This window comes from Carassius auratus, chromosome 8 (genome assembly GCF_003368295.1).
Source record: "Carassius auratus strain Wakin chromosome 8, ASM336829v1, whole genome shotgun sequence".
Lineage (NCBI taxonomy): Eukaryota > Metazoa > Chordata > Actinopteri > Cypriniformes > Cyprinidae > Carassius > Carassius auratus.
In genome coordinates this window covers 11,765,428-11,776,094 of record NC_039250.1, presented here as the reverse complement: position 1 = coordinate 11,776,094, position 10,667 = coordinate 11,765,428, and the positions used below count along the sequence as shown (strand labels likewise).

The following is a 10,667-nucleotide window of genomic DNA, read 5'->3' as shown; positions in this document are numbered from 1 at the left end:
ACTCACTGCCTTATTGTTTAACATCATTTATCAGTGCTTCTGTGTGTCCGGTTTTTGTTTTTTTCTAAATTCTGCAGATATGAGAGGCAAACAAATCTGCTAGCCAAGTAACGATATTAGTTTTAGCGTATGGGGATTTTTTCAATACTTCAGAAATATTATATGGAAGTAGCCTACTGGGATATTTATTTTTTCAGTGTATTTAAGATGTGAAACATTATGTAGACTAAACAAATAGTGTGAGCAGCTATGCAGATATGACTAATTATCTTACATTAGATGTTCATAGAAAATAGATAGTATATGACATCCTAAGGTACCATTAGTAGTTCTTGAACATAAAGTTTGCGGCTTAGATTGCATGTGGTTTATATAATAATATGATGTGTGTGTGTGTGTGTGTGTGTGCGCGTGTGTGGACTTAAATACATATTTATATTTAAATAAAAATCAATAAATCGCTCATATTATTTAACATTGTCTATACACAATTGCATATATAAATAGCGCAAGGGAAATAATACTAATACTAATAATATGTAAACTAGAAATTAATAATTAATATCAAGAGTCATGTGATTCTTTTTTTTACCCAAAAATGTTTACTCTGCCCTCTAGTGTACAAAAAATACACTAGAATACACTATATATGCATAAATAATTTGAAACCATCGAATGCAGTTCAGTTGAATCCATTTGAACAAAAGTCAAACGTTCTTATGAACTTATATTTTTAATTTAGAGACTTAAAATTATATAAATGACAGATTTAGAAATCTGTGGTTCATTTTGCAATACTACTTGGGCTTGACTTCCACATTTGAACCCGCAGTCCTATATACGGCTTTGTAATGAATGAGTAGTTTGACTTCAGCAGCCCACAGACACTGAGGTAATCATTTCCCTTGCGTCAAAATTCCATTCTCACCAGGCAAGTTTTTCATTAAAGAGTCCAACACCACAATTGTGTCCGATTGGTCGGAACCGCGGGCTAAGTCTATGAAACGCGTCCTGTGATTGGTCAATCGTGGAGGTAGACAACAGGATTCGCGTTTTGATTGGCCAGCTGCTTCGTCATCTTGGTACAATGTAGCTAGGTTGGTTCTTCCTACTCTCTTTACGTAGGTATTAGTTTAATACATAGATAAGTTAGCGAGATATTAATTCATTAATATTTGTACAGTTGATACGTTTAAGTGGTGTAAACAAAGCATGCGAAGGGTGACGCTTTTTGTCAACGGAACCTCCAAAAATGGCAAGGTGAGTGAACACACGCAGTGCACGTTTAGCCTGTAACTCCAGTGTTAAGTGTTGAGGGGACAGTGATGTCCTGTGAATGCATGAAGCCTTCTGTTACTCTATTTCACTTTATGTAGTAAATATTTAAGTTATCATTTTACTCCTTGACGATATGGGTAAGGACGTACAAGAGCTCGCTTTTCTGTCATTTTTACATTATTGTTTATTATTCCTCGCAATTGCATTTTCTGTATTGTACTGATGTTACTAACTTACGAACAGCAAGCAGTAAGCCAATAAATGTCAATATACATTTAGTAAATTATTTACATAATTTTTTTTTAAGTCTGATGTATGCATATTTTATTAGACTATTATAATAAAAAAAACTATTGTTATTATTGAAAACATTACAATTTTAATTGCTAATTCATGCATTTGTTTCATTTGCAGGTTGTAGCTGTTTATGGGACTCTGTCTGATCTATTGACAGTTGCCAGCAATAAATTGGGAATCAGGGCTTGTAACCTATATAATGGGAAAGGTGGTCTAATAGATGACATTGCCCTCATCAGGTGTGCTGCATTTGCATTTTTCAATTATTTCTCATTTATGAAAGACAACAGTGGGAACATTATTGAAAAATCCGATTCTGTTCTCAGTTGGACCTGCTTTGAGTTCTGTGATTACGGAGAGCCTTGTACTTGATTCTTGTGTGGGATGATGATATGGTGGATGAACTGACTGGTTATTGTGTATATATTCCACAGAGATGATGATGTGCTGTATGTATCAGAAGGGGACGCTTTCATTGGTGAGTCAACATCCTTTTGTTTTCCACTTTATGCCAATTGGAACACCAGGGTCATGAGATTCCCAGGGAACACAAACAAATAGCAAGTCGCTTTTCATAAAAGTGTAAACATTATTCAGTGAAACTTAAAGTGCACTTATAGTTCAGTGTGTGAAACTATGAATGTGTTTGTGTTCTAGACCCTCAGAGGGATGGGAAAACGTCAGATGACATCTCTGGATCGCACACTGATTGGCTAACGCTGAATATTGGTGGGCGGCTTTTCACCACCACTAGGTAAACACATGCACCATGGGCTCGCTGGCTAAAAATCCACTGGAGTATCTAATTTATTACTTAAGTTCTAATCTTTTATAACTACTGTTAATACATATATTTACATTTTGTATGATCCCTCTTATTTTGGTACAGTAATTCTGCAAGGTGTATGTAAACGTTTGGCTCCACTTATTTTACTTATTTTAAAACAATCTTTAAAGTAAAATTGCAGTTTTGTAAAATTTAGTTTTAATTGAAATAAAGCTGAAAAATAAAATATAAAATAAATGCATAATAGTATTTTTCGGACTCTAAGTCGCACCTAAGTATAAGTCGCATCAGTCCAAAAATACGTCATGGCGAGGAAAAAAAAACATGTACAAGTCGCACTGGACTATAAGTCGCATTTATTTAGAACCAAGAACCAACAGCCGCGAGAGGGCGCTCTATGTTTTCAGTGTAGACTACAGGAGCACAGAGCAGCATAGAGCGCCCTCTCGTGGCTGGAGACAGTAATGTTTTATATTGGTTAATTTCTCTTGGTTCATGTCAAATAAATTTTGATAAATAAGTCGCACCTGACTATAAGTCGCAGGACAAGCCAAACTATGAAAAAAAGTGCCACTTATAGTCCGAAAAATACGGTAAAATAAAAGTATATTATATATAAAAAATATAATATAAATATTAGCCTCAAACTGAATTAATAATTAAAGCTTAAAGAGCCACACAGATGGGAAATCAAAAATTACTTGTATTACAGTGTATGATGCAGCTGTTCATCTAAACAATGTGCAAATAATTAAACCAAAAAGTACACGATTTGTAAAGTTATTGGCCTCTAAAATAAGGAGTCGACTCTGAATCGCTGAAATGAGTCGTTATAGATTTCAAATCTTTTGCCCATCTCTATGTACGTCACTAGGAGCACTTTGCATAATAAACTCCGCCTACCGTCTTGAGAGAAACGGAACTCTGACCTGCCCCACCCCCCACACAGACGCTCTGGTTGGTGTGATAGCATCATGTCGAGGAGACAGTGTTTTTTTAATTGTAAAGGCAAGTTTGTTTTATTTTCACTGCCAAAGAATGAAGATCAGAAGAACCAATGGCTAAAATTCATTTTCACCACAATACCAGAGCAGTACAACAAATCCCTTTTGTTGTGTTCACATTTCACTGATGACTGCTTTTCTAATCTCGGTGAGTACAGCGGGATTTTCAAAGCGTTTGGCCATAAAAGAGGGTTCATTACCAAATTTATTTAGAACAACGAGCATCTCCGAATCACAACGCAAAGTATGATTATGAAGTTATGTGTCTGTTTCCTCCCGAGCGTCTTATCAGTATGTGTGCTGTCTGCAGCCTGTCTGCGCTGATCGTCATGTACAAACACATCATTAAAATGAAGTGTAACTCCGTGAATACTCAAGGAAGAGACATGACTGAGATATCTATAGAAAGCTTGACATGTCTACTTTAAAACTAAACAAGTGCTGCCGAAAACAGATATTCTGTGATAAAGTAATCAATATGAAAACAACGCAATGTCTGTTTTTCATGTCTCCCTTCGTTATGTGACCACGCCCCCGCGCTGAACGCGCTATTCAGATTCAAACTGAAGCGCGGCTTGACTACACCCACACAGAAGAAATAGCAGCGAGTCTGTTCAAGTTTTTTATTTTACTGTTTGCTTCGCGATGAGAGGAATAAGACATAATTCACCCCAAACAGATGCTAACGCATAGTTTACCGTGGAGGTGTGTGCGGAACAACCAATCAAAACTATGTCAGTTGACCAATCAGAACACAGTATGCTACCGAAAGGTGGGGTTTAAGGAAACTGAATCTTTTGAACAGCTTCGCGCGAACCGTTTGGGGATCTCTGAGAATTGAGGTAATTTTAAAATGATATTTTGACAAAATGACAATGTTTTTTAACCTTGGATGGATTTAAACCTAATGTACAGGACTTATAAACAGTGATAGGAAGCTTAGAATTTTCATCTTACTGGCTCTTTAATACAAAGAAGTACATAATAAACGTACTAAAGTAAAAATAAATGAATTAAGACATATTTTAGTAGTATATAAAAAAAAAAAGCTAAAATAATACTAGTCTGCGGATGCTTAGTGGTCTGTCCTTGAGATGTCATTAATAAAGTTTCCTCTTGTTTAAGGAGTACTCTTGTGAGTAAGGAGCCTGACAGCATGCTGGCACACATGTTTAGAGAGAAGGGTAAGGTTAGAGTTCATGTTCACACACTGACTGATTTAGGCATTGTTTGTATTGCTAGATCATCAGGTTGTGAATCAGTGTAAAGCACAGTTCTTTCTCGATCTGCAGATGTATGGGGTAACAAGCAGGATGAGCGAGGGGCTTACCTCATTGATCGCAGCCCAGAGTACTTTGAGCCCATCCTGAATTACCTGAGGCACGGCCAGATCATTGTCAATGAAGGAATAAACTTACTCGGTGAGTGACATCTGAATGTTACCAAAGGCATTGTCAAATGATAGTTCCCATGAAGCTTATTAGATATAAATGTAATAGTTGATGATATATATACTGTACATTCAAGCCCAGGGTGTAGATTAATGCAATAAGTTTAGCCTTGGTACTGCAATACAATGCACTGGTTTTATAAAGTGACAGCAATATTTATATGATAAAGACACCATTTTATAGCTCTAGTGGAATGTTTTTTTCTGTTTTCTAGGGGTACTGGAAGAAGCTCGGTTCTTTGGAATAGAGCAAATGGCTGAACAGCTAGAAGTCGCCATTAAGGTAAGTGATTCTTGCTCCATAACATTTAAATTAAAGTTTAAAGTCAGTACGATTTTTAAGATATGCTCAACAAGGCTACATTTATTTGGTGAGAAATACAGTAAAAATTGCAACATTCTGAATTATTATCATTCAAAATAACGTTTTTCTATTTTTATATAACGTTTTCAGCATCAGTTTTCAGTGTCACATGATCCATCAATCTGAAATCAATCGGATTATTCTGATTTGATGCTGAAGAAGTGGTTCTTATTAAGCAAAACTGTTTTCAACACTGATAATGATATTTTTGTGGAAACCATAATTTTTTGTTAAACTAACACTTTATTTCAACAATAAAGCATCTTACTGACACCCAGCTTCTGAAAGGTTCTCTATATGCATATAATTATTCATTTAGTTCTTGATTTGTTTTCTATGGGGTGCAGAATTCTCATCCGCCTGAAGACCATTCTCCCCTCTCACGCAAAGAATTTGTTCGCTTTCTGCTGGCTACGCCAACCAAATCAGAGCTACGCTGTCAGGTAGAAGACATTTGTTCTGGAATTATTCAGACGGGTGTTTTAGTCAGTTTGATGTTGGCATTAAGGTGTCTTTCTTCCTCTCTCCCTCTCAGGGTCTTAATTTCAGTGGAGCGGACCTTTCTCGGCTGGATTTGCGCTATATCAATTTTAAGATGGCAAATCTGAGCCGCTGCAATCTCACCTATGCAAACCTGTGCTGCTCAAACCTGGAGAGAGCGGACTTATCTGGAGCCAACCTGGATGTGAGCTGATCAAAACTTTTATCACTTTTTTTATCTCTTCTTCTGGTTTCAATCCCTTTGAACTGATATAAAGCCCGTTATTTTCTTGCCCGTTCTCCAGGGTGCTAATCTTCAGGGCGTGAAGATGCTCTGCTCTAATGCAGAGGGAGCGTCACTGAAAGGATGCAACTTTGAAGATCCCTCTGGGCTCAAGGCCAACCTAGAGGGTAAAACTGCACACAGAAGCCATTGTTTAGCATTAGAAATAAAATAACAAACACATGACAAAAAGTACTGGTACCATGTCGATACTTAATTTGTAATGTATCAATACCTGCCTTTCTGCAATATGGATAGTACCAAGCTCAGGGTTGATGCAGTAACGGCTGAGAGGGGGCTGCTGTAAAACACTCCTGTAGTTAAAATCTCACGATATGATAATATCGCGATATGAAGTTTGCAATACGATATTTATTGTGATATTTAAAGGGGACATAACACACATTGTTAAAGAGTAGTACTGCATCCTTCATATCTCCAAAAAGTCTTTAGTTTTATCATATTTATTTATCAAATAAATATACAGCTTTCCGTTTCTCTCTGAAAACAGCCGATCTCCTGGAGGCACGCCGTGGGCGGAGCTAAAGAGTGACTTTGAGCGATGATTGCCAACAAAACACTGACATTTGATTCAATTTCATTTACTGTCTGCAGGTCTGAATCATGACCTGGATCTTTTTTAACAGGGACCGCTCCATCCTTCAGTATCAAAGGATGTGAAAATCCAGCGTCGAACTGGGTCTTGTTAATGAAACATTCAGCAGCTTGGGAAACTCAGTTGCTGCCCAGGAAAACTAACTGCATTCACGGTTTACGTAACGCAAGGTTTTTTGGGAAGCTGAACAAAGTTATCTTTCCCTTAAGTTATAACCAAAAACACATTTCTTTGGGGACATTCTTCCCGAGCGAGTCCCGTGCAGAGCTGCCGAGTGACACTTTGAGGGTTCAGAATTAAGAGCTGCAACCCGTTTACTTAACTAAGAAAACTTAAGTCAGAAAAAAAGTCAGTGAAGTGACTTTTACCTGAACTTTAAAGGGGACTCAACCCTCTTTTTATTTGTGGTATACTGTCTCAGTCTAAATAACATTCACACTAGTGTTTTAGGAAACAAATTAGAATATAATAATAATAACAATGATAGTAATAGCCGTATATTGTAAAACAGTTGCACTATAAAATACATGAAAATGAATATTTCGTAGGTATATTATTTTTGCTTTACACTACAGTGGGAAAATTACAATACTTCTTTCCTAATTTCTAAACTAGAACGAGATATTTTGAAGTTGGACTGCATTTGAATGACTAGCTGTCAGCAATTTATACTGCAGCTTTTATTTTGGCTTTTTATTTTGCAGTAGAGCTTTTATTTTGAAGGAAAACTCCAGTTTCAGTGAGAACAGGCTTACAAAAACATGTCTCACTGCAAATCTAGTGAAATGCTGTAATTATCTGCTATGAAAATAAAGCATAACGAGAGGCTGTTGCGTTCCCAAATCCGCGTTAAACTCGCAGAACGTGCAATAAACGGGTTCTCTGTGATCAGAGGCATTCTGATGTCATTAATAACTCACCCTCATGTCGTTCCAAACATCGGTTTATCTTCGGAACACAGTTTAAGATATTTTAGATTTAGTCCGAGAGCTCTCAGTCCCTCCATTGAAGCTGTGTGTACGGCCTACTGTCCATTTCCAGAAAGGTAAGAAAAACATCATCAAAGTAGTCCGTGTGACATCAGAGGGTCAGTTAGAATTGTTTGAAGCATCGAAAATACATTTTGGTCCAAAAATAACAAAAACAATGACTTTATTCAGCATTGTCTTCTCTTCCGTGTCTGTTGTGAGAGAGTTCAAAACAAAGCAGTTTTTCATATCCGGTTCGCGAACGAATCATACGATGTTACTGGATCTTTTTGAACCAGTTCACCAAATCGAACTGAATCGTTTTAAACGGTTCGCGCCTCCAATACGCATTAATCCACAAGTGGCTTAAGCTGTTAACTTTCTGCACATCAAGTTCTTCATTCCCCACTGACTGAATCGATCATTTCTTCTTGAACCTTGCCTTATACACAGAGGCACTGTCATGTTAGAATAGAAAATTCTCTAGAATCTCATAATATACCTAAACATTAAGATTTGTACTCATGGAAATTACTAAAGTAGTCAAACCTATTCAATAGAAGGAGGTGTCCCAATACTTTTGTCAGTATAGTGCATTTGTTTTTAAAGTATTACAATAGTTTTTGCTGTGGAACGGAAATTGGTATGAAGTACTGAGATTTTGCTAATGAAAATGACACTGATACCACATTATGTTGCATGACCATGTTTTGTGTTTGCGTGTGGGTAATTAGTGTATCCTCTGTGTGCTTTAGGGGCTAATCTGAAAGGAGTTGACATGGAGGGCAGTCAGATGACTGGTATAAACCTGCGTGTGGCCACGCTGAAGAATGCTAAGCTGAAGAACTGTAACCTGCGTGGTGCTACATTAGCCGGCACGGATCTCGAGGTGAGTCAACCGTGTTGATTTTGTGGCATGCAGCCACATTCCTCATAACACTGAAAAAATGCTTTTTACAAATGTTTTCTTTCATATGTGTGCAGAACTGCGATCTCTCAGGCTGTGATCTACAGGAAGCCAACCTGCGTGGTTCAAATGTGAAAGGAGCAATTTTTGAGGAGATGCTGACTCCGCTGCACATGTCCCAAAGTGTGAGATAGCCAATTACATCTCTCGCTGGCCGGCGACCTCAGCAGCCAGCTGTTCACAGCTCTCCCTTACCCCGAGCCCCGTCTTCGTTTCTCGCTCCTGTGAAACCGTTTGCAATAATAGCACTTGGTTTGCCCAGCCCTTCTCTTTGAGCTTTACTCTCATGCACTAGTGCACATCCAGGGTCTCTGTTGTCATGGCCAAAAATAGCGAAAGCTTAGTGTAGAGAATCCAAATATTCGAAAATGCTATTTGCGAAACCAAACTTGTTACCGTTATTTATGCTTCGAGTTGACCTTTTGTTCGATTTCACTGAATGTATGCATTTCATGTTCTGTTTTGTCTCAAATAATGAAGTCAACATTTCAGTCAATCAGTACAACCAAATATATCTGTAGTATTTTAGATTTAGCAATCAATTGTAGGCAATTTATGAAAGGCTTATTGTTGCACAGCGTACTGCAGGCAAAACAAGCTCATAATAGTAGCTTATAAAAATACCTTAGGGTCTGGCTACAAATATGCAACATAAACATATAGCTCTTACATATTCTGTTTTCACATCAAATTCATTGTTTGTTTTGTTATCTGGTTTGTCAATTGTTGTTTGATCTACCTCCCAAAAAACTGTTTTAATCATTACGTCAAATGCAAACCACATCTTACTGTTTTTCCAACACCTATTAATCTTTAATAACTGTGTAATAACACTTTGCCATAGGCTAATATGCACAATTATTAACCAGTGGTGCCAATATGCTGGTTTATAATATATATTGTATGTGTGAATGTTTCGCTTTCAGATTTCAAATTTTTCCCATTTTTAATCTCATTTTAAATTGAAGTGACCGACCCACACCAAAAATTCTGTGATGTTTTTCATGTCACTATCAAACCCAGTGCTTCCTTATTTAATGTTTGTCATGATATCACGTTTGTTCATCAATATCGTCCTACTTTTTAATAACATTTTGAACACATGGACTTGTGCATTCTTATACCTAAATTGTGTGTAAGACTGACAAAGTAGCGCATTTATGAAATGCAACGTAGGTCTTGTGCTGCTCAACTATTGCGTTATAATATCACCTGATCTGGATTAATTGGCTGAATGGTTAAAAAAATGAAACCTAACCATCTCGCATAGAGATTTCTGACAGTAGCTCAGACTTAATTGTTTTTCAACATGCTGTTATTTTTCATTTACAAATGTTATTGTAGGTACTCTATCAATCCTGTTAAATGAAGGCAATCAAAATAGACTTTTGCACCTAAAGTGTAATTCACTATGCATATCAGACCCTTGTGGAAAGGGTGCTAGCTATTTATTTATGTATCAGGCTGTGTTTATGTAAGTGGTCGGGGGAGGATCTACCTGCTCTCTCTTTACCAAACTTTGTTGCACTCTATTACGGAAATGTGTTTCCATAAATAGACTGTTATAATCAAACTCCTGCTGTCTGTCTTTATTAATTTGGTTTTATATATTAGAAACCATTCTGAAGGATCATGTGACACTGAAGACTGGAGTAATGGCTTCTGAAAATTCAGCTTTGGATCACAGGAATAAATTACATTATAAAATATATTAAAATAGAAATCATATATATTTAATAACATTTATTTGTTTATTTCTTTGATTATTTATTAATGTTTGACTAAATCTAAAGACTGAGAGGAACATCACCTGCTTGCATGTTCGTGTGTATCATCATTCAATTCAATTCAAGTTTATTTGTATAGCGTTTTTTACGATACAATTCATTGCAAAGCAACTTTACAAAAAATAAAGTTTCTGCAATATTTAGTAGTAGCTTATAAGTGGTGATCAGTTTATGTGCAAATGACAGGAATTTTCAGAAAAATTAATAAAAGAAATAGTCAACCAGACGATGAACACTATTAACAGCAATTATAATGTGACTGCATAGGTTTTTTTTTTTTTTTGTATGTTGTTTCAGTGTTAGCATCATCTGGGGTCCTCTGAGGGTCAACATCATCTCTTCTCATGTGTTCTGGATCCAGACTGGAGCTTGTGTAAATCCTAATT

At 36.7% G+C, this 10,667-nt stretch overlaps 1 protein-coding gene across 1 annotated transcript; it reads left to right on the top strand.

The window, feature by feature from the left end:
* The first annotated feature begins 1,067 nt into the window (after positions 1 to 1,067).
* On the top strand, positions 1,068 to 10,067 carry kctd9a (potassium channel tetramerization domain containing 9a). The gene is made up of 12 exons (XM_026269679.1): positions 1,068 to 1,260; positions 1,693 to 1,814; positions 2,010 to 2,053; positions 2,233 to 2,329; positions 4,492 to 4,550; positions 4,659 to 4,787; positions 5,032 to 5,099; positions 5,528 to 5,623; positions 5,716 to 5,865; positions 5,966 to 6,071; positions 8,283 to 8,416; positions 8,512 to 10,067. Exons 1-12 carry the CDS (start codon positions 1,213 to 1,215, stop codon positions 8,626 to 8,628), a joined length of 1,170 nt encoding a protein of 389 aa, XP_026125464.1. The 5' UTR covers positions 1,068 to 1,212; the 3' UTR covers positions 8,629 to 10,067.
* The last annotated feature ends 600 nt before the right edge of the window (positions 10,068 to 10,667 follow it).